Below are 24,104 nucleotides of genomic sequence, written 5' to 3' on the forward strand. Positions count from 1 at the left end.
AGGTGGATCTTCCCCCTTAATTGATTGATTGATTGATTGATTGATACTTATATGCCACTTGCCCCCTTTTCACATTTCCAAAGTAGCAAACATTCAAAACATCAACACACAGAGCAGTGGAAATGCACATATACAAAAGACAAGGCATGTTGGTAAAATAAAAAATGACAAAAAATCAAATTGGGCCAACACGTATTTAAAAAAATAAAGAATCTAGGCTTAAGGACATAAATACGTAGCAAAACAAGAGTTAACCAGCCATAGCATTTCTGGTAATTGTCTTGCTGCGCCCCAAGGAGCTTGACTTAAATACAGTTCAGAGGGGAGGGGTAGATGGCATACTGCTGGCATCCAGGCTAGATGAGATACGGCTGACTCCCATATCCTTACTCCTGAGGAGGTTGACAGCAGCAAAAAGGAAATGTTGGTGAGGGCAATGGTGGTAAGTCTCTTCTCCAGTCGCCTGGAAGTTAACCAACTGCTGGTGCAGGACTTACTGCACTAACCCGCTTGCCATGGCAACCTTCCTGGGAGGCACGAACTGCAGCTTCCCAATGCCCTGGTCATCTGGCAAAGGCCGGCATGTACTTCCCCCTGGTCTTGCAGTCCTAGGGCATTTGAGTGTGTATGTTTTGATTGGACTCAAAATTGCAGTTGGGTTGCAGCTCGCAAAAGATGGCTGAAGTCATGCAAATGCCTGCCAAGATCAACACGGGGAAGAAAGAAAAATCTCAAGCACAAATCAGAAGAAATATGTCTGAAGTGAGTCTGGAAAAGGAGTGAGGGGCAGGGCAAGGTTGAGCGAGAGGCCAGCCAGGAGCTGGTTAGTGGGGAGAGGAAAGATTTATAGTTGGGCATTCAAGTTCTTGATAACAGAAGTCTTTGTTGGTGCCAACCTTCTTGGTCTATGTGATTGATTGATTGATTGATTGATTGATTGATTGAGTCAGTGTGGTGTAGTGGTTCGAGTGTCAGACCAGAAGCATGGAGACCAGGCTTCAAATCCCCACATGAAGCTCACTTGGTGACCTTCGGCCACTCACTCACTCACTCTCAGCCTAGCCTACCTCACAAGGTTGCTGTGGGAATTAAAGGAGGATGAGGAGAACTGTGTATGCTTCCTTGAGGTGCTTCTGGGAAATGTGGGGTATAAATGTGATGAACAATAATACTAAATATTGATTAATTGATTGATTTGAGGTATATAGATACTGCCTTCCTGCCAAGGCACCCAAGGTGGTTCACAGTTTAAACACTAAAACAAATACATTGGATTAAATGAAGACGGACAGAGTCCTGTCATGCCAACTGGGAGCTGAGTTCAAAGGGCTGGGCTCCTTCACTTCTGGCTTCCCTCAGGGCATTGCTGGTCTTTAGCAGCCCCCAGAAAAGTTGTGGAAGGATAACCTCAATATCTCTCTCCAGCCTTTGATGGTTCTGTTAGTCAAAAGTCTGTGGGCTTCTGCACCCAAAGAACTAGATCAATTAAAAGCATTTAGACTTTCCCCACCTAGGACTAGGGATGGTGAAGGAACTCAATTCAGTTTGCATACAAAGGGGAACCTGCCAAACCCGCCCTTTCCAAAACAATATGTGGACTGAAAGAAAAGCCATCCTACAAAATTCATACTTTCCCAAATTTTGCGATGTAGTTTTCCAGCCAGGTAACATATATACTAAAGTCATACAGTGCAATAAAGCATGTATAAAATGCATATATCAATGAAAATAGCATTATACTGGGGAAACAGCTCTGTAAAAAATGTGTATATAAGCCAAAGCTGCATGTAAGGTTGAAGGAATTCACGCTAAACCGCTGATGAATTTTGTGTATATAAAGTAAAGGTAAAGGTAAAGGTACCCCTGCCCATACGGGCCAGTCTTGACAGACTCTGGGGTTGTGCGCCCATCTCACTCAAGAGGCCAGGGGCCAGCGCTGTCCGGAGACACTTCCGGGTCACGTGGCCAGCGTGACATCGCTGCTCTGGCGAGCCAGAGCCGCACACGGAAACGCCGTTTACCTTCCCGCCGGTAAGCGGTCCCTATTTATCTACTTGCACCCGGAGGTGCTTTCGAACTGCTAGGTTGGCAGGCGCTGGGACCGAGCAGCGGGAGCGCACCCCGCCGCAGGGATTCGAACCGCCGACCTTTCAATCGGCAAGTCCTAGGCGCTGAGGCTTTAACCCACAGCGCCACCTGCGTCCCTTTTTGTGTATATACAGACACACAAATCACAGATTGTTGCAGAAATGTGGAAAACTGAATTGAAGACTGCGGAACTTAGAAACTGAGAGACTTGAAACTGCCCCACGTCCTTCCAAAGTTGTCCGCCTTCCCACTTTACTTTCGTTCAGCATAGACGCTTTTTGCAGTTGAACTTCTGCAAAATAGACAGCAAAAGCTGAGTGTTGGTTTTGCAAGTGCATTTTAATTATGCAGTAAGGGAATTGCTAGGGTCAAATCAAATTGGCAGCGGTTTTCACATTTCTGTATGAGAAGCATAAACGGAGTCTGTGGCGGGTGTCCCCACGCTCCTTTGAAAAATTGTGAAGTTGGGCGTTGGAGCTTTCCGAGCGCAATGCCTTCTGAACCCAGATATGTGTTGAATTTTGTTGTGGTCGCTCAGAGAGGGAAGAAGCATTTTGCACATGCTTAGAGCTGGGGTGGGAAGCCACTTTCAGTCCGATGTCCAGTTCATGCTCTTCACGCCACTGGTGGGCGGGGTCAGAAGAAAACGTGGGAGGAGCAATTAAGATAAATTTTGCCTTTGTGTAATAGGCTAGTTTCAACATGCACTCATACACAGCCTCTCTATCCTCCATCCAGGCAGGCAAAAACACTAGGCAGGAGGGTGGAAAGGAGGGCCAACAGGAGTATGGCTTGGGGAGAGTCCTGAGGGCAAGATAGAAAGGTCTGGAGGGCCACATTCACCCCCTAGGCCTGAGGTTCCCCACACCAGCTCAGAGGCACTCTATATTAATTTTTTTCATGCAACACAAGCCCTGGATCAGAGGAAGCCTTGGGCAGATTCACATTTGCAGACTGAGAGCCAACAAGTCTGACCATAGTCACCCTCCTTCCTTCTCTCTCATGGTTCCCCCCATGTCTCCTGGTGGGGAAGGTCACCTGTGATTCTCTCTCTCCACAGAGTGGAGGCAAGCAAGCGGAGCCAGGATGATCCTTCAAGACGAGGACCTCACAACGAAGATTGAGAATGACTGGAAACGGCTCAATACCCTCGCTCACTATCAGGTAATCTGGAATCTTTGCTGTTCTTACCCCCTTGAATTCCGGGGACCAGGTTGGCTTCATCACAAAAACAATTAAAGCAAATGCATCATTAGCAGTCACTCTGATGTTTACTAGCTTACCAGATGTAGGTGTGATGGCCTGGGACTTGGGCTCGGACTCAGAACCAGAGGAGTCTCAGTCCGCACCGGATCCTTTGCCTCAGGCATCATCTGAACCAAGTCTGGGGCCTGATCCTGAAGAGTCCCAGTCTGCACAGGTTCCCCTGCAGCAAACACCAGCTGGGCCGAGTCAGGGGCCTGAGCCTGCCCTGGCTCCAGATGCGGGGATTACCTCATTGCCTTCAGCTGGGCCATCACTTACAGCTGCTCCACTACCAGTTGGGTCAGGGGAGGCTGAGGCAGCCCCTGGGTCTAGTAACCCACCAATGTCTCTCAAGCTGCAGAGACTTAGGTCTGAGAGAAGGAGAGACCCGAGTACTCGCAGGAGGAGTGCTCACCTTCGGGCGAGACAGGGAGGTGAGTCACCGGGGGACCAGGACCGGCCACTACCCCAACAAAGATAAAAGGCTGTCGTACCCTGCCCCAAGTTGCGGGAGCAACATTGCTGTTGCTAGAACCTGCCTGACACCCTGTGCCTGACCTAGCCTGGTTGCCTGCCTTATGCACTGTCGGACTGACTCCTTGTGGAACCCTTGGATTTGGGACCGGACCTGCACCACGTTGCCCATGTTAACCCCTGGGCCCAGCACAGTAGGGAGGGAGTTTATTCTTCAAACTTTACGAAAGAGCTGGGTCAGAGGAATGACAAGTCATTCCATTCTCAGCCATCAAGTGGGTGCCTCTCCCTGTCTTCCTTGACAGCCGTCTCCGTCACCTGGTGACATTCAATCAGAAATATCCAGCTTAGGAGAGAAAACCGTTCCCCCAACTCCTTTCTTTATTCCAGCACACGCGCCCCGCATCGCCTTCACTCCCCCTGTGATGGCATCGGATGAAATGTCAGGCCACAGATTAGAAACAGATTGGAAGCGGAGATGAGATAATGAGGAGGACAGCAGTTAATTCCATTCAGGCAGGGGAAGGAGATTGATGCTTTCGGTCCTGAAGGGAAATGCCACAACTCCCCAGAGGACCCTGCAAGCTAACTAACAGGGCGGGGAGGGGGGGCTAGGTTCGCAGGATACTGTGCCTTCGTTCCCAACAATGGCAGATGGAGGCAAGTCGCTTATTCGCCAAAGAATGGATGCTTTTGAATTCTGGTGCTGGAGGATACTCTTGAGAGTCCCATGGACTGCAAGAAGATCAAACCTCTCCATTTTTAAGGAAATCAGCCCTGAGTGCTCACTGGAAGGACAGATCCTGAAGCTGAGGCTCTAATACTTTGGCCACTTCATGAGAAGAGAAGACTCCCTGGAAAAGACCCTGATGTTGGGAAAGATGGAGGGCACAAGGAGGAGGGGACGACAGAGGACGAGATGGTTGGACAGTGTTCTCGAAGCTACTAGCATGAGTTTGACCAAACTGTGGGAGGCAGTGGAAGACAGGAAAGCCTGGCGTGCTCTGGTCCATGGGGTCACAAAGAGTCGGACGTGTCTAGACAACTAAACAACAAGAAGCCCCCTCTACAGAAGCTGAGAGGGAGATCTATGGGTGGAAGAGGAGGCCCAAGGTTGGAGATGGAGGTCCATTTCTTCTTGCCCCAGCATGGAAAGGTTCTCTAACGTTTCTCTGGCAGTTTTCCATGACAGTGGGCTTGAAAGCAAGCTGTGCTGCAGCCAGGCAGGGCTGGATAGCATGCTACCCACCAAATGTTGTTGCCTTACAGAACCCAGCATCCTCAACAATTGGCTGTGGTAAGAGGTGTTCAGCAGTGGAACAGAGGTGGCAGGCAGAGATTTTAAAACAGAGGTCGAATGGCCATACGTCAGGGATTAGTTAGCTGTGATTCCTGCATTGGATGTAGTTGGACTCAATCACCCTTGGGGTCCTTTTCAACCTTACAGTCCTGTGGTTCTGATATTTCGGGAATGACTGGCTCATACCTCAGGGAAAGCGTTCTTGAACAAAAATGCTTCCAGTAGATACTTAAACTTCATGATGCATGGTGCTGTTTGCAAAGGCTGCTGGAGAGGGGTTTCATCCAGATCAGAAGCACATCCCTGCCTGCTTCCCCCACCTTCAAATGGCTATTTTAATCACACTTTTCAAACAACAACAACAACGACACATTAATTTTAGGTTATATTTTAGTGACTAAGTTTTAATTAGTTTTAATTTATATATTTTAAACTGTTGCTGTATCTGTATTGTCCCTGTTATATACCTAATTGCAAATTCAAATGTATCCCTATCGTGTTTTATGACTTCCTTGACATTGTATGTGGACTGGAACTGGTCTGTGACCGAAATAATAACTAATAACAACAACACACACTTCTTGTAACAAGTAGTGTGGACAAACCTCTGTGTCTAGAGCTGCCTCAGGAGCGCACAGGATTCTTCCAGAAACATTTCCTTGGTTTGATCAGGAGGCTGGAGTGGAAGATCTGTTAGATTTACTCAGTCCCAGCCTTCCAACATTACAACTGAGAACCTGAAGGGATTGAATCGCAGAAGGCAGGCAAACCTGAAAGCCACAAGAGGCTTTTTAGCAAAAGGCTATTAGTGTGCAGATCTTATACCACCAATTGGATAGCCACCAATGTTTCAGTGGGACGCTGTTGACCCTCCTCCCTTCATGCGAGGACAAGAAGACTAGCTTGCAGGTGTTAAAAGCCACCTTTCTGGGCTCCATGAAGAGCTGGCTAATTAGCATCTCAGAGATGCTTTGAAGATGAAGGCACTCTGTGTTAAGTGCTAATTATTGTTATTGCTGGTAGAAGAGCTGGCGGCTCTTCCCCAGGTCCTCCCCCTCTCTCTTTCTTCTCAGAATTACGCATTCTTCAAAGATGTTCCTGGCACATCTCAATATTCTGTATTGTTCCGCCTGCTTTTTGAAGAGAGGCTCTGAGAGGGCATCAATCAGGAGCTGGAAGGCTTCCCATCTTTTGGAGAGCTTTCCGCTCTTCTGGGCTTCAGGTGGCCTCTTGTGGCCCACAGTCCCAGAGACCCCCAGCCCTAAATCCTTCCTCAAAAGTGCAGAGTACCTCCAGGGCCTGTTCAAGACTTCGTTCTTCACCATGCTTACCTCTGACCTCCTGCCGGTTGAGTCACTGCTGCATACCAGGAGGTTGACGTGGTGCAAAAATGCTGGCAAGAGCACCAAATTGGTTCCGCTGGTGTGTTTGCACCATGCTGACCTCACTGCCATTTCCCCTTCTCTCTCCCGATAAAAGCTGGCTATATGTGTTGCGTAGCCTGTGGCCAAGATAGGGAACTTCCCTAGGAACATAGCCTTATACAGAGGTAGACTTTTGGTCCATCTAGCTCAGTACTGTCTACACTGACTGGCAGTGACTCTCCAGGGTTTTGGATTGGGATCTTTCCCAGAACTGGAGAAAGCTTTTGAAGCTCCCGAACGAACGACCAGGAAGGAGAGAACACGCCAGTCGGGCATGTATCTCTACCAGGGTCCTACATGAGTGTAGGAAGATCCTAACATTCCCCCTCCTCTTCTTCTATTATCTCCCAGCTTTGTCCTTCTTCTGTTTCAGAGCCATGACCTTCTGCAAACCAGTTGTAAAGCTGTCCTGTCCCCCTCCTCTTGGGAAGGTTCAGGAGGAGTGGGGGCTGGTCTCCACCATTCCTCTTCAGTCCAGTCCCTGACACTATGGCTCTTTCCCTCTTTAGGTGCCCGATGGATCCGTGGTGGCTCTGGTGTCCAAGCAGGTGACAGCATACAATGCTGTCAACAATTCCACCGTCTCCAGGACCTCTGCTAGCAAGTATGGTAAGAGCCTGTGCACCCTGAGGACAATGGGGGTGGAGAGGGAAGGGAGTCTAGGCCAGGGTGTAAGGCTCACATCCTGGTATTCCTCATGATAGGGATGCGGGTGGCGCTGTGGTCTAAACCATTGAGCCTCTTGGGCTTGCCGATCGGAAGGTCGGTGGTTCGAATCCCCACGATGGAGTGAGCTCCCGTTACTCTGTCCCAGTTCCTGCCAACCCAGCAGTTCGAAAGCACACCAGTGCAAGTAGATAAATAGGTACTGCTGTGGCAGGAAGGTAAATGGGGTTTCCGTGCACTCTGGTTTCTGTCATGGTGTCCCATTGTGCCAGAAGAGGTTTAGTCATGTTGGCCACATGACCCGGAAAGCTGTCTGCGGACAAACACTGGCTCCCTGGGCCTGAAAGCGAGATGAGCACCACACCCCCATAGTCACCTTTGACTGGACTTAACTGTCCAGGAGACCTTGTCCTTTACCTTTACCTTTTGCCTATTCCTCATGATATGCCCCAAAGCTCCAAAACAACTATCACTGCGCAACCTCAAATTGCCATTGTGTGGTTGAATTTCGCCCAAAAACAGTGGCAGTCTGGAATTGCCCGGTAAAGTCCTGCACTTAATCTCGCTGAAGTCAGTTGGATTCACCTCTGGGTTGCACTGGGTTTTTCATGCCATTATTTAGAGAGGGGGAGATATTTGTGGAAAGAAAAAGGAAGATTTCACACCCCTTTACCGTGCATGCTTTCCCCAAGTATCTGTTTTGCACTCCTGACTCTTCCCTGATGGGGGTGGAAGGGTTAAAAGGAAAGGAAAGGAAATGGTAGCACCACCTTCTCATACAACCCACCTTAGGTCAGGTCATGACCCAGCAGATGAAGACCAATAACTTAAGCTCTGTCCACGATGCTCCAGGATGCTCCTGGCAGTAATTAATACAGCTTGCAACTCATTAGTGCATTTTCCAAGATAGATCTTGCCCTCCATGGTGACCTCTGATCTTAGCTCATGGCAGATGACAATTTGGTCCCACTTTTTGCATTAACCTTATAAAGTGTGGTGTTCCCCATTCAGCGTCATGATTTGCATATCCTTCTAAAATCTACAAGAGTCAAAATCACACTCGGGGAATTTGAGCACCAACCATAGCTGTCAACCGTCCCTTATTTGGTGGGAAAGTCCCTTATCCCAGCGCCATGTCTCGCTGCTGTCCCTTAATGATGATGTCCCTTAAATTTCCCGGGTTTCAAAGGAAGCAGCTCCTCTCCATCCCTCCCTGCCAGCCAAGGAGGAGGGAGGCTCCAATTGTGTTGCTTGGCTGTGTTGCTCACCCAATAAAGAGTCTAAGAACGACTGGGGGGTGGAGCTTGCATGCCTAGGGCCGATCAAATTGGCTGCGTTGCCTGGGGACTCACCTTTGCTCAGCGCTTCCCAGTGGAGAGGTGACGGTGGTTTTCCTTGCGGCATCCCCTTTGCCGGGTTGCTGCGCTGTGAGAACCACTGCTTGAGGCTTCGTTTGGCTGCTGGCTGGGCTTTCTGCCTTTGGCTTGGAGAGGCTCAGAAGTTGAACATACCTGTGCTGGGAAAATCCCTTATTTTGGCTGCTGATCCCTTATTTTCGAGGCTGCTAGTCCCTTATTTTCAAATCTGTAAGTTGACAGCTATGGCACCAAGCCAGAATAGTAGGCTCAAAAACCCAGCGTGGTTAAGAGATTATTGTCTGTGTTCACGTGAACAAATACATAGCCAACTCTAGCTAAAGAGCTTCAGGGGAGTGGGGGCGGAACCTGATATGATAGAAGAGAAAGACAGTCTTGCATACTATGTATCAGTTTTCCCCCAACCTGGTGCATTCCACATGTTTTGGACCACAGTTCCCAGCCAGCTTTCTAAACATGTATGTTTGTCTAAACCAGAGTTTCCCAAACTTTGGTCTCCAGCTGTTTATGGACTACAACTCCCATCATCCCTAGCTAGAAGGACCGATGGCCATGGAGGATGGGAATTGTAGTCCAAAAACAACTGGAGATCCAAGTCTGGGAGACACAGCTCTAAACAAAAATGTTTTTAACAGGCGCCAAAAAGAATACAGCGAAGGCACCAGCCTCGGGTCAATAGGCAGGGAGTTCCGAAGTATACATGCTGCCATACTAAATGGCCAGTTCCTTACAAATGCGGAACACATATTATCTGGCCCTGTAGCAATGCCAGTTCCGCCGATCTAATCAGTTGATTTGGCATATATGGGGTAAGGCGATCTCACAGGAGAACAGGCCCCAGAACTGGTTGCCCAGCTTGTCCTTGAAGAAAACATCCTGAGCCTATGGGATTTCGCCCTTTCAGAAAACATGATCCGCTACACAGGCAGCCCAGACAGCTTGCGCTCCCGGACGCCCATGATCACACCCGACCTGGAGAGTGGAGTCAAGATGTGGCATCTGGTCAAGAACCACGAGCATGGAGATCAGAAGGAGGGCGACCGAGGGAGCAAGATGGTGTCAGAGATTTACCTGACCAGGCTGCTAGCCACCAAGGTATGGAAGGGTTGTGGGGATCGGGGAATAATTTGGTGGACAGAAGGTACCAGTACTCTTGGGATCTTAGAATCATAGAATTTGGAAGTCCAACCCCCTGCAGGAATATTTCGTCCAACGTAGGGCTTGAACCCTTGTCTTGGCAGGTAAGAGATGAGAGGATGATTTTGCGGCTGGGTTTACCTCTTCATCTGAAGTGTTTCCTGCTATTCAGAAGGTACCCAGACTTCACCCCTTTAAATGCAACAGTTAATATTCACAAGCACTGCAAATTTATCTAAAGTCTATGCATATATTCTAGTACCTATGGTTGCCAGTCTTCATATTCCATTTGCAGACATTTTCATAATGCAGAGTTGGGCCTGGTGCCAGAAGTCAGATCCCTCTAGACCACATCCTTGGGGATCCTGCCCTCGTCCATTCTGTGGACATCACCAAGCTAGTGTAGATGTCGCTGGAAAAAGCAATCTAGCCTGCCACACCTCCAGAAGGGTGGGGATTCCAGAGTTCGGCATTGCTTATAGGGCAAGGTGAATGTCAGTCACAAATCATTTGGGCCTTCTGAAAGGAAAGTGTCAACATGGCTTCTGAGAAGAGTCTTAGCAACCAGGGAGACTTATCTAAATATGTCTACTATTTTTTTTTTAATTGGCATATTTACAGACCCTCCAACTGTCCCTATTTTCTTGGGACGTCCCTGATTTAGAGAAGCTGTCCCGGTTTCTGTTTTTGAATGTCCTACTTTTCCTTAGAATGTCCCTTTTTTCATTGGAGAGGTGTTTCAGGGCATGTATTTAAATGTTTTAGTGAAAGTGCTAAAATCCTGCGATTTTAGCAAGAATACTTGTAGCAAGAAGTTGGAAATGTGAAACAACACCAACAATAACAATTGGCAAGCACTTATGATAGAGTATCTCCAACAAGCAAAGCTGATGGGGAAAGTCAGGGGAGCCTTAAATCAGAAAGTATATGGAGAATGGAAAATATTTAAGGAATATATAAGATTATACTGTAAAAATGATACCATCCTAGCAGAACTGGAATGATACTTGTGTACAATAAATGAATGAAATAAACATCCTAGCAGAACGTATGAAAAAAGATATAAAATTAAACTGTGTGATAAAATCATGACAAGAGAAAAAGTATAATGAGAACAATTGGAAGTTTCATACAGAAAACTTTGTTGGATAAGACATGATGTTGTATAAACATTTGGTCTTTCTTTATCATTTCTCTTTTACTTTCTTAAAATTTGTCTTCTTAAATCTTTTCTTGCCTTTTTTGTTGTGATGAATCTCCCCCCCCCCCCGTTTTTGTACTTAATTCTGTTATACTTACCTTTGTTGTGTGATTGTATTTTAAAACAATAAAGATTTATATAAAGAAAGAAAGAGCTAAAATCCAGGCAAATAATGGATATGTCAACGGTGTCGGGCAAATGTCCTCCGGTTCTGGAAAGCTCCCCCTGAGTCATTTCTTTTTCTTTCTTTCTTTCTTTCTATATATATATATATATAAAATAAATTTTATTAGTATTTTCCACACAGCAGCAACAAGACGAAAAATATCGAGAAATAACAATACACAAAAACCAACATTCGTAAAACTAAAAAAGCAACAACAACTAAAAAAACCCCCAACAAATCCATATTTTACAAGTTAATAATATAGGTTTTTTTAGTGTTTATATTATTAACCCCCTGAGTCATTTCACTGTGTGCTGCACAGACTTCCCATCTTCCAGGAGTCTCTGTGACCCTGAACAAGCTGAAATCTGCCTGAGGAACACCCTCATAATGCATCCTGTTGTCTGGAACGCAATAACCATTCTCTCCCTCCTCTAATGTTTAGGGGGGGTTGATCAGGAGGAGCGTTTAGCGGAGGAGGAGAGAGATGGAGAGAGTTCTCCAGCGGACTGGTTGACAGGGGAAACAGCCTCTCTGCTGAGGTGCTGGCCTGTACGAAGGTGCAGGCAGGCGAACGAGCTGGCGGTGAGCACTCAATCTGTCACCGCGCTCAGCGTTTCATGGGAGATGATTTGCCTGACAGCTCTATAACTCTCTGCAGTTGACTTTCAGCCCGAGAATGCCATGGACGGTGCTTTAACACTTGATGCCTTCCGTGTGGCAACACCTCCTTGTCGCTCAGCGCCGGCACTTTATTTACACAGAATTGGTTTTGCCGACAACTTGGCAGCACTGCGTGGAAGCAGGGCAGGCGGAAGGGGCTCCCCAGCGGCGCTGCGTTAGGAAAGGAAAACGGATCGTCATGAGGCAAGCTTAGGGGTGGAGGTTAGGGGGTGGTAGGGTCTAAATTTTGCATCAAGAGGAGCAGGCGGGTGAAGGAAGATGAACTCAGCCTACTTGCGGACATCCAATGGAACCATGGGAAACCCAGGACACACCAAAGAAATTAGTTCTTCTCATGCATAGTTAAACATAACCATTCTGGCTAGTAGCCATTGAATTTGCTTAACCCTCCCATTCCTAAGGAAGTTAGATTATCCTCCACCAGGGCCAGGGCCTTCTCTGTGATGGCTCCAACCTGGTGGGATGCTCTGTCCCATGAGACCAGGGCCCTGCAGGATTTAACTTCCTTTTGCAAGGCCTGTAAGACAGAGCTATTCCGCCTGGCTTTCAATTTGAACTTAGCCTGATCTTTTATTCCCCTTCCTTCCCTCCGCCTCCCCTTTTTATGTAGATTACCCGCTCTGGGATCCCACAGCTAATTCTCCCCTGGTCTCCTCGCTGGCCCAAATAGGACTAATTTAGCCAGCTAGCCCTGGTGATCATCTAATGTTTATTGGATGGATTTCCCCCCTAAATTGATTTTTGAATTCTGAATTTATTGTTATTCACGTTTTACACTGTATTTTATGCTGTTTTTTTTGTTGCATCAATTGTTTTAAATTTGTTGTTAGCTGCCCTGAGCCCAGTTTTCTGAACCGGGAATAATAATTTTTATTATTATTCCCTCACCTCCTAAACAAATGGGGCAAACATGTAATAAATGGATCTTGCTGTCCCCATCACCTCTAATTTGACTCTCAAAATGAGACCCTTGTTGTCGGGACAACATGCAAATTTATGTAAACTTATCTACCTTTACCTCTCCCCCTATTTTATACTGTTATTTCTATGTATATTATGCTATGGCTTCCATTGGTGACAACCACCTGGGAGATTTACTTTCTAACAAATCTTTATACCACATCCAAACATTATATAATGCTTTTCTGACAATATGGTTTTTAAAACCCTTATGTACTTTTACCTTGTCATACCATATGTATGTGTGCCAACCAAATCTATTATCGAACCCTTCCAGATCCAAAATGTCTGTGTTCTCAAGAAGCAGCCATTGTTTCAACCAGCAAAAAGCTGCCGATTCATAATAAAGTCTTAAGTCCGGCAGGGCAAACCCCCCTCTTTCTTTTGCATCAGTTAAAATCTTAAATTTTATTCTGGGCTTTTTGCCCTGCCAGACAAATTTAGATATATCTTTCTGCCACTTCTTGAAACACTCCATCTTGTCCAATATCTGCAATGTTTGAAATAAAAACAGCATTCTGGGCAATAATAAAGTTGTTGTTGTTTCTGTTTTTTTTTATGTAAACTTATTTGAGCAAAATTGAATGGTGGAATGCCCTCCCATAATATGTCAAGGAGATAACTAACTCTACAACCTTTAGAAGACATCTGAAGGCAGCCCCCTATAGGGAAGTTTTTTAAAAATGTTTAATGTTTTATTATGTTTTTATCTATGTTCTAAGCCACCCAGAGTGGCTGGGGGAACCCAGTCAGATAATAATGATAATAATAATAATAAACCAGAACAAAGCCTTTAAACAGCTGACAATTCTAGCCACCGACAGGGCAAAGATTTTGATAAATCTTCATGGACAAGAAAGGGACCCAGTTTTGAAAAACACACACACAAACACAAACACAGCCTACAATGTGTACTACTCACCCAATTGTCTAGCTCAGCTGGTTAGTGTGTGGTGCTGATAATGTCAAGGTTGAAAGTTTGATCCCTGTAAAGGACACCTGCACATCCCTGCATTGCAAGGGGTTGGACTAGATGATCCTCAGGGTCCCTTCCAGCTCTACAACTCTTATCTTCCTAGATCATTTCAGTGGTTTGGGAGGCATGTAGCTAGAATCAGTTCCACAGGCAGGAATGCTGCTCAACGGGGAATCTGACAACTTTGGCAGTTGTGCATTCCGGAGTGAAAACATTTTGTGATATTTGAAGTGGTCATAGACCTAGCCTACTCACATATTGGTTTAGAATCCTTTTGTCCTCCAGTGATGGACCTGCTTACCACCTGCAACACCACACTGAGAGCCAGTGTGGTGTAGTGGTTAAGAGCGGCGGACTCGTAATCTGGGGAACTGGGTTCGCTTCCCCGCTCCTCCACATGCAGCTGCTGGGTGACCTTGGGCCAGTCACACTTCTTTGAAGTCTCTCAGCCCCACTCACCTCACAGAGTGTTTGTTGCGGGGGAGGAAGGGAAAGGAGAATGTTAGCTGCTTTGAGACTCCTTAAGGGGAGTGATAAAGTGGGATATCAAATCCAAACTCTTCTTCTACTCTTCTTCTTCCTCCTTTTGCTCTCCTCCTACCAGGGCACTTTACAGAAGTTTGTGGATGACCTCTTTGAGACCATCTTCAGCACAGCACATCGTGGGAGTGCTCTGCCCCTGGCCATCAAATACATGTTCGACTTCTTGGACGAGCAGGCAGACAAGCACAACATCCACGATCCTCACGTGCGGCACACTTGGAAAAGCAACTGGTGAGTGCAACATCGTCATAGAATCATAGGGATGGAACGGACCCCAAGGCTCATCTATTCCAACCCCTTGCAATGCAGGGGTCAGAGCTAAATAATCTCCAACAACTGGCCATCCAACCTCTGCTCCAAAGCCTCAAATGAAGGAGAACCATCCATTCCACTGTTGAACAGTTCTTATCATCAAAAAGCTCTTCCTGGTGTTTTGTCAGAATCTCCTTTCTTGTAACTTGAATCCACTGGTTCAGGTCCTCCCCTCCAGAGCAGGAGAAAACAAGCTTGTTCCCTCTTCCATGTGACAGCCCTTGAGATATTTGAAGATGGCTACTCTTGTCTCCTCTCAGTCTCCTTTTCTCCAGGCTAAACATCCCCAACTCCTTCAACCATTCCTTATCTTTTTTTTTTTAATAAATATTTATTAGATTTTTCCAAATTAATGCAAAAAACAAACAAAAAACAAAAATACACAAAAAATAACAAAAATACAGAAAAACAAAAACAAATGTAATTTTCATTACTTATTTCCATTAACTTATTTCCCAGACCTCCTCTCACCTCCCCCTTTTGTATTCCAGTTCGAATTCTTAACTCAGCAAATCCTTATTATAACTTGTTGTAACTTATTTTAACTTATTACTCAACCTTTACATTACAGCTGGTAACCACTTAATTTCTGTCCAACATCAATCTAACATTCATTAATTTTACAATATTTCTGCAAATAGTCTTTAAATTTCTTCCCATCTTCTTCCGCCGACTCTTTTCCCTGGTCTCGGATTCTGCCGGTCATTTCTGCCAGTCCCATATAGTCGATCATCTTCATCTGCCATTCTTCCAGAGTGGGTAGATCTTGTGTCTTCCAATACTTCGTGATGAGTATTCTTGCTGCTGTTGTTGCATACATTAGAAAAGTTCTATCTTTCTTTGGCACCAATTGGCCGACCATGCCCAGAAGAAAGGCCTCTGGTTTCTTAAGGAAGGTATATTTAAATACCTTTTTCAGTTCATTATAGATCATTTCCCAGAAAGCCTTAATCTTTGGGCACGTCCACCAAAGGTGAAAGAATGTACCTTCTGTCTCTTTACACTTCCAACATTTGTTATCGGGCAAATGATAAATTTTAGCAAGCTTGACTGGGGTCATGTACCACCTGTAAATCATTTTCATAATATTCTCTCTTAAGGCATTATATGCCGTAAATTTCATACCGGTGGTCCATAACTGTTCCCAGTCAACAAACATAATATTATGTCCAACATCCTGTGCCCATTTAATCATAGCAGACTTCACCGTTTCATCCTGAGTGTTCCATTTCAACAGCAAGTTATACATCTTTGACAAAACCTTAGTTTTGGGTTCCAGCAATTCTGTTTCTAATTTCGATTTTTCCACCTGGAATCCAATTTTCTTGTCCAATTTGTAAGCCTCCATTATCTGATGATAATGAAGCCAATCTCGCACTTTGTTTTTTTAGTTTCTCAAAGCTCTGCAATTTCAATTTATCTCCCTCTTGTTCTAAAATTTCCCAGTATTTTGGCCATTTGGACTCTATGTTAAGTCTTTTAAACGCTTTCGCTTCCATTGGTGACAGCCACCTTGGGGTTTTATTTTCCAATAAATCTTTGTATCTTATCCAAACATTAAACAATGCTTTCCTGACAATATGGTTTTTAAATGCCTTATGTACTTTAACCTTGTTGTACCACAAATATGCATGCCACCATTCCTCATCAGGCTTGGTTTCCGGACCCATGATTGTCTTGGTTGCCCTTCTCTGCACACCTTTCAGCTTGTCGATATCCTTCTGAATTTGTGGCACCCAGAACAGTGTTTTCAGGTGGGGTCTGACCAAGGCAGAATAGAATGGTACTATCACTTCCCTTGATCTGGACACAAGACTTCCCCACCACTCCACATACATGCCCCACTCCCTCCCTAAGGAACAAGTTGGTTGAATGCCACGCAAGAAACCCCCTCAGTTGTTGTTTTTTAAATGTGATATGTAAAGGGACTTGGTTAGCACCATGAAGGGTGTCTGATGGAGCCCACAGTTGCCTCTTTGGGGACCCCAGCTCTAGGCTGCTGCTATATTGCATGGCGAGTCCCCCCCCCCCAGTGGAAATAATGACACAATTATTAAGGTTAATGGGGTAAATAAGGCCACAACTTTACTGGTTACAGGTGATGAGCGGTATTGGCTTAGGCATTGGTCCTAACCAACTATATCCAACTTCAGCCCATCCACTTGAAGTCTGGGAAGGGTTAACCACCAGTAGAGGGAGTCCTGCTGATGCACATCAACTAGGAACTCCCCCGGGGCCACCGAGAGGGGGCGTGCCTTAGGCCCTCAGCTCCCCAGGCTTCGGACAGGGCCACGCCCCCTGGAATCCTTTATCGCACTATCCTTCAATATGCGGGGCAGGCGATGGCGCTACCTCCCCTCTTCCATCTAGAGAACAATACCAACGTCTAACCACCAATACCAAGAAAGTTGTGATGATTTGCTATGAGGTAGGCAAAAACAAAGTGGCTGGTGCCAATTTGCCAAGTGGATAAATTCCTACCAGGCCCCTCAACGGCGACCAACCAAGGTCCATAGCAAGGTCAAGGAACGGAAACCTTATAGGGCAGGAGGGTGGGAAAAACTGGAACAGCTGGCAGGCGGCAAAGAGGGAGAGCCCCGGCTGTGACCTGACTTACGTAGGACAGGCCACGCCCCCAGAGCCAGCCGATTGGCTGGCCAGGGTGTGACGCGGCCGGGAATCCCCCCAATCGCGTGGGGGCCATGAAACCCACAACCCCACCTCCTCCGTAGTGCGGAAGTGGCTTTCCATGGAACAGGAGCCACACACAAAGATCAGCGCAGAGGGAGGCTCCCTTTCCCCCTTCCTGCTAGGAAGTGTCACATCCTTCTCTACAACAATCCGAAAGACACTGACACGTCTTGAGATGCAGGCGAGTGAGCCAGAGGCGCTCTGAAGCATCTCCTCCATGCTGATTGGCAGGCTGTCGGCATTGTACACACACAAATAAATAAATAAATAAATAAACAGAGAAACTCCAGGCAACCAAAGAAGCTTTCAGCTAATGAAACATTAGCATATTATTAACATCATCTGTGGCACTAATCTAAGTCTGATTGAAGCCACTCAGAGTAAATGAGCAGGAGGTTTATTTAAGGGGGGCGGGGGGGGGGGAGAGAGAAGAAGGTGGGTAGAAGGGGGGGGCTTGAGAAACGAGGGGGGAAATGATCTCTTCTCAGTCAGATTCAAATGATTCCAAGTTGGCTTCCCTTGGCTTCATTCTTCCAAGCCACTGCTTCTACATATCTTCTGCTACCAGATGCTGGGAGAAGTCCCTCGACTCAAGGAAGATTCGGTATTAAGTCGGGATTCATGTGCAATCGACAGAAATAGCCAGGATTTTGTTAGGGAAAGAATTGTGTTATCTGGCAGTTCATGTATCAAACACGGATCTTACATATGGAGGACGTGGGTCCTTTGAAGGTAGCTGGACAGGTTCGGAACAGGAAGAAATTTTGAAGCAGTCATCACCCCTGTTTAGTTTCAAATGGGGTGCATTGACTACAAGGCTGGCAAAGGAGCAGCACCATTGTTCTTGTTATGTAATTCAATATTACTCTGATATAATTATCATCAGCATCTTGTTTCATGGCAGCTCAGGGCTGCATACATGGGGATTATCCCATTACAGCCAGACAACGAGCTGTTTTAGCATTTGAATGTGCATCTAAATGCACATTTCTAAACGTGCTTCCTCAAAATATGGGCTTTCAATGGATTTTTATCCTTGCTTGCTTGCTGCTGAGCTAAGAACTTGCAACAAAATGTTCTGTAGGTGTGAAGTCTGGCAGGCAACTGTTCATCCAGAAAATGTCCTAGCTGGCTTCTGTTGGAAGTGTGCACCATTGGAGGGTAAAGTCAAACCATTGCAGAGTTAGAGCGCTTGCTATGACTGCAGAGATCCCTACAGGAGAAACATGTTTTCTTGCAGCTGGGGCAGATGAAAGCGCCCAGTTCTTCTTTCTGTGCTCCGTCCAGAAGTCATATCTTCTCTGAACACTGCTATGGATGCAGGACCTGACTGCCTGTCTCCAGACACTGTGGTCATTTGCAAGGATTCCCACATAGCAGGGTTGATGTTGTATTGCAATTTTCAATTTACTCATGCAGTATTCCCCATGTCAGCTCACTGGTGCACTCTGCCAGTTGTGCACAAGTGGCTTCCGTGCCACAGAGCACCTTGGACCAGTTAAGGCTGATTGGAACTGATAGGAATTGTGGTCCAGGCCATTTGGAGAATACCAGAATGGTGAAATCTGGGCTAGGGAAATGGTAACCTCTTAAAGAATTTCACTAGCTGACAGTCCATTTCTGGGCTAACTAAAAATGCTGGTGTTGATCATCTTCAAAGCCTTGAATGGCTTGTGAAGAAGCATCTTTCAGACCAGCCAAGGAGACTTTGCTTAACAGCCCACCATTAATATCCATCAGGCTGGTGCCAATGGGATGCGGGTGGTGCTGTGGGTTAAACCACAGAGCCTAGGACTTGCCAATCAGAAGGTTGGCAGTTCAAATTCCCATGACGGGGTGAGCTCCCGTTGCTCTGTCCCTGCTCCTGCCAACCTAGCAGTTAGAAAGCACGTCAAAGTGCAAGTAGATAAATAGGTACCACTCTGGCGGGAAGGTAAACAGCATTTCTGTGTGCTGCTCTGGTTCGCCAGAAGCGGCTTAGTCATGCTGGCTGCATGACCCGGAAGCTGTACGCCGGCTCCCTCAGCCAATAAAGCGAGATGATCACCGCAATCCCAGAGTCGGTCACGAATGGACCTAATTGTCAGGGGTCCCTTTACCTTGGTGAAGTGAATGAGGTCACAATGCAAGTGAATGAGATCACCAGGAGACTTTCAAGTGTGGTTCTGGTAGATTAACATAAGGTTCGTCTACACCTTCACTTGTCCCGTGCTAGAAAGCATGGGTCCATGTGGTTTTCCTCTTGACCTGGGCTTTCTGGGCATGGATCTGAGCAGTTTTCCCCTTGCCCCACTCCTTCCCCAAGGAGAACTCTTGGGAACAAGTGGGGAACATCAGGGCAAGAGGAATTGTGGATAAGCTTCAAGTCAGAGAATAAGGAGAATAATCAGAGTCTAGATACCTCTATCCTCTGAAGCAATTCAGATTTTATGCCAGCAGTTTAAGCTGCAACAGTTGTGTAATGGTTCTAAGGGGGTTGCTCGTGTGTAAGTTGCCGCCACTCCTGGCTAGGTTGCCTGGTTGAACCCTTTCTGTCTGGACAGCCTTGCACTCGTGGCTGTCTCAGTCGCTGGCAGAATCCGTCAGTGGGCGTTTCTTAAACTTCTTCCAGCAAAGAAGTTCTTTGACGCCAAGTCTCCTCCTACTCTCCCTGCGTGGAAGTCTTCTGCTCAGGGAGGGTGTGGGCAGCGGAGTACCTGTGCTCTCCCCACTGGTCTCCGGTGAAGAGTCCTGGAGCCTTTTCTCCGATTCCCCCATCTGCCCCCCTTCTCCACTGGTGTTACGCTGATTTCCTTCCCCAGCAGATGGGCTGCCTCTCTCCCTGCTGGGACCCTCTCCGGCATCGCTCTGGAGCCTTCCCTCTGCCTCTGGCTCCGATGGCAGTTCCCTGACAAGTTGTTTGCAAGAAGTTTGCATTTCTAATTAAAGCAAAAGGCTGCAATTCCGTTGGCTGAAGACTTTTTGTTAACACTCAAAAGTGTTTTACAAAGTGAACCTATACAGCTGGAAGTAAGCCAATTCCTCTTCCTTCCCTCCTTCCTTCCCTCTTTCTTTCCTGAAGCTTGCCGCTAAGGTTTTGGGTGAACATGATCAAGAACCCGCAGTTTGTCTTCGACATCCACAAGAACAGCATCACCGACGCTTGCCTCTCGGTGGTAGCACAAACCTTCATGGACTCCTGTTCGACCTCAGAACACCGTCTGGGCAAGGATTCCCCCTCGAATAAGCTCCTCTACGCCAAGGATATCCCCAGCTACAAGAACTGGGTGGAAAGGTATGTCCCACCCTTTCTTGCAACACTAGAACTCGTCCAACCCCCTGCTATGTAAAGGGTTAATAATAGGTTCAGTTAGAAGAATGTATGTTTCTGCACAAATTAATTTTTGGAATTCAGTGAGGTCAGATGTGATGTTGATCATTGGCTAAGATGGTTTCTGAAGGACATGACAATTGTTTGTTTGTACCCTGCCCCCCTGACTGGGTTGCCCCAGTTGATGGTGATGCTATAAATTTACAGACAGTAACAATAACAACAACAACAACCTCATCAACAACAACATCCACATCAAAAAGAAAAAATCCTAAGCACGATGTTAAACACAAAATGACAAACTGAAAATGGTCTTATTACTACAGACTTGACTTCCTGTCCACTCCTTACTTCAGATAATCTTCATTAGTTTACTGCATTACACAATACATTTGATCAAAATTTAAATACGATTAAACTATCTTATCTCTCACTGCGAACTTAGAACTGCTATTAAAGTTACTCATACCACCCTATTCCAAGGTTCTGATCCAGATAGAGAACCGCGTTGCAAAATTCAGGGAAGTACAAATTTCGAAAGATTGTTGCGCTTGCTGCGAATTTGGTAGGTTTCACCTTTAAATGTGAACTGAATTGAGAGAGCCAGTGTGGTGTAGTGGTTAAGAGCAGTGGACTCGTAATCTGGTGAACCAGGTTTGCTTCCCCGCTCCTCCACATGCAGCTGCTGGGTGACCTTGGGCCAATCACACTTCTCTGAAGTCTCTCAGCCCCACTCACCTCACAGAGTGTTTGTTGTGGGGGGGGAAGGGAAAGGAGATTGTGAGCCGCTTTGAGACTCCTTCAGGTAGTGATAAAGCGGGATATCAAATCCAAATCCAAGTTTCCGAAGGGAGGCGAGGACAAGAATTTTCCTAGCAAAACATAGACCCCTCCCACCAACCCCCCCCCCTCACCATTAAAAGTATCTTGGATAGGTTTGTTAAGGACAATTATTTGCTCTTGTGGAACGACAAAAAATCTGTGACATACTTTCGGTTCTAGGTAACCCCTGCAGAAGTAACAAGTGCTGTTTGCCTTTGTTCAGGTGAATGTAGCCTGAGTTTGCAAACTCAGCTGTGAACCACTTCTGCCTCTTTCCCTATGCTTGTTTCCCTCTAGTACTTAAGAAGAAGAAGAAGAAGAAGAAAAACTTGGGTGCAGTATGAAAACTAGGCCATAATTAAGCAAGGTAGCTCCAGAGGGGCCCCATGGTTGCTAAGAAACTGCCTTTGCAGAAATCGAGGTCTCCGGCTGCTCCTAAAAATAATTATCTGGTCAAATCGGAACCCAGCGGGGCTGCTGGTCTGAGAAGAATTGCCTTTAATATTGACTACAACATGGAAGTCTTTAGCTGCCTTGAGCCTCCTCCCACCGGCAAATGAGTTTGCCTGCGCCCAGGAAAGGAGCAGGCAGCACTTTCTGCACACAGGAGAGAAATTGAGAATTTGTATTGTAATGGACAAAGGTAGCAGTGCAGTGCCTGCTACTTAACCTGCGAAGGCCTCCCCCCTTGGGCAGTGGTTGTGCCAGCAAAATCAGGGACAAAAGAGGCCGGTGGAGCCTAATAGGCTTGCATTTTTCTTTTGAAAAACTGCAGCGAAATGTAAAGTGCATTCTAATGGGATAGGAATGCTCAGCAGCAGCAACAGCAACACATCTTAAGTATTTCTCTAGTTCTATATTCTGGGACAAAACTTCAGGCACATTCCCTTCAGCATGGCAACGAAAGCCATAAGTAGGTCATATGGTTGCTTTGCTGTGCTTATTTAAATCAGACATGGGGGACCTTTTTCTCAGGTTCCCTGTGTTCCCTTTTGGGCAACCTTCTGAGCCGCAGACCAGTGGCAGGTGATGCCAGAGGCAAAGGGGGTGGAGGAATTAATGCAAAACTTGCCTCTACAGTTGGCCGGTTTCTACATACAGTAGCCTGCTCCATCCAAATGAGCAAGAGGCATTTATCAGGGCTCAATCCATACAAAATAAACAGGGAAGGGATGCAATGAAGTTATTTTTCTCTTTGACATCTGGTGGGAGGGCGTTCCACAGGGCGGGTGCCACTACCAAGAAGGCCTTCTGCCTGGTTCCCTGTAACTTGGCTTCTCACAGTGAGGGAACCGCCAGAAGACCCTTGGCGCTGGACCTCCATGTCCGGACAGAACGATGGAGGTGGAGACGCTCCTTCAGGTATACTGGACCGAGGCCATTTAGGGCTTTAAAGGTCAGCACCATCACTTTGAATTGTGCTCGGAAACGTACTGGGAGCCAGAGTAGGTCTTTCAAGACCGGTGTTATGTGGTCTCCAATGAGGAGTGCGAAGAGAGTCCTGTGAGCTAGATATAGCAGCTTGGGGTTGAGCTTCCTCCTCCTGGTTTGAATACTTTGGTTTGTATTCTGCCAAGTTCTACTCAGAGCAGACTCTGGATGTACCAAAGTTAGTCATGTCCTGCAACTTCAATGGGTCTAGTCTGAGAAGGACTAGCACTAGCTACAACCTTTCATCTCTGGATCCGTGACTGAAAGCTCTTGTTCTTTGGGGCAGGGTGAGGCCCAAGGAGATACCATGTGCACTATGGCCCACCCACTAGAGAATCTTCTGCTATTCTATTTTATGCAACAAACAATCTTAGTAGTTGTGACTGTGCTTTATATTGTATGTGTGGTGGTTGATGATTTTTATGGTTATTGCTTTTTTTTCCTTTTGTTGAAACAAAATAAAAAAATTCCTTCCAGTAGCACCTTAGAGACCAACTAAGTTTGTTATTGGTATGAGCTTTCATGTGCATGCACAGATACACTGAAACAGACATCACCAGGCCCTTATATATAGTGAGAGGGTGGGGAGGGGTATTACTCAGAAGGGTGGTAGGAATGGGTGATTGGCTGATAGGAGTGGTAAACATGTTGACTACTGTTAACGACTGCAATTGGTCTTACAGGAAAAAGTGAGTGAGATGGCTAAAACAAAATAAAAGAAAAAGAATTCCTTCCAGTAGCACCTTAAAGACCAACTAAGATAGTTCTAGGTATGAGCTTTCGTGTGCATGCACACTTCTTCAGATACTTCAGAAGTGTGCATGCACACGAAAGCTCATACCTAGAACTAACTTAGTTGGTCTTTAAGGTGCTACTGGAAGGAATTTTTTTTCTTTTACTTTGTTTTGACTATGGCAGACCAACACGGCTACCTACCTGTAACTGAGATGGCTAAAAATAGCTATATCATGTATAATGAGATAAGAATCCAATGTCTCTATTCAGACCAGGTCTCTCCATGGTTTTAAGTTTGGTAATAAGTTGCAATTCAGCAACTTCTTTTTCCAGTCTATTTCTGAAATTCTTTTGTAATAAGACAGCTACTTTGAGATCTTGTATAGAATGTCCTGGGAGATTGAAGTGTTTTCTCCTACTGGTTTCTCTGTCTTGTGATTCCTGATATCAGATTTATGTCCATTTATCCTTTGGCGTAGGGTGTGGCCTGTTTGTCCAATATAGAGGGCTGAAGGGCACTGCTGGCATTTGATAGCATACACAATGTTAGAAGATGGGCAATT

The 24,104-nt window shown here is 46.2% G+C and overlaps 1 protein-coding gene across 2 annotated transcripts in view; it reads left to right on the top strand.

The window, feature by feature from the left end:
- The window catches only part of PLXNA4 (plexin A4), a 630,666-nt gene that overhangs the window by 589,860 nt on the left and 16,702 nt on the right, over positions 1–24,104 (top strand). For both annotated transcript variants that reach the window (XM_079992126.1, XM_079992127.1), the window contains 5 exons: positions 3,149–3,252; positions 7,041–7,140; positions 9,478–9,668; positions 14,302–14,471; positions 20,305–20,517. In XM_079992126.1, the coding sequence (XP_079848252.1) occupies positions 3,149–3,252; positions 7,041–7,140; positions 9,478–9,668; positions 14,302–14,471; positions 20,305–20,517 (778 nt within the window). The remainder of the gene's footprint in view (positions 1–3,148; positions 3,253–7,040; positions 7,141–9,477; positions 9,669–14,301; positions 14,472–20,304; positions 20,518–24,104) is intronic.

This window comes from Podarcis cretensis (assembly GCF_951804945.1).
Source record: "Podarcis cretensis genome assembly, chromosome: 10".
NCBI lineage: Eukaryota > Metazoa > Chordata > Lepidosauria > Squamata > Lacertidae > Podarcis > Podarcis cretensis.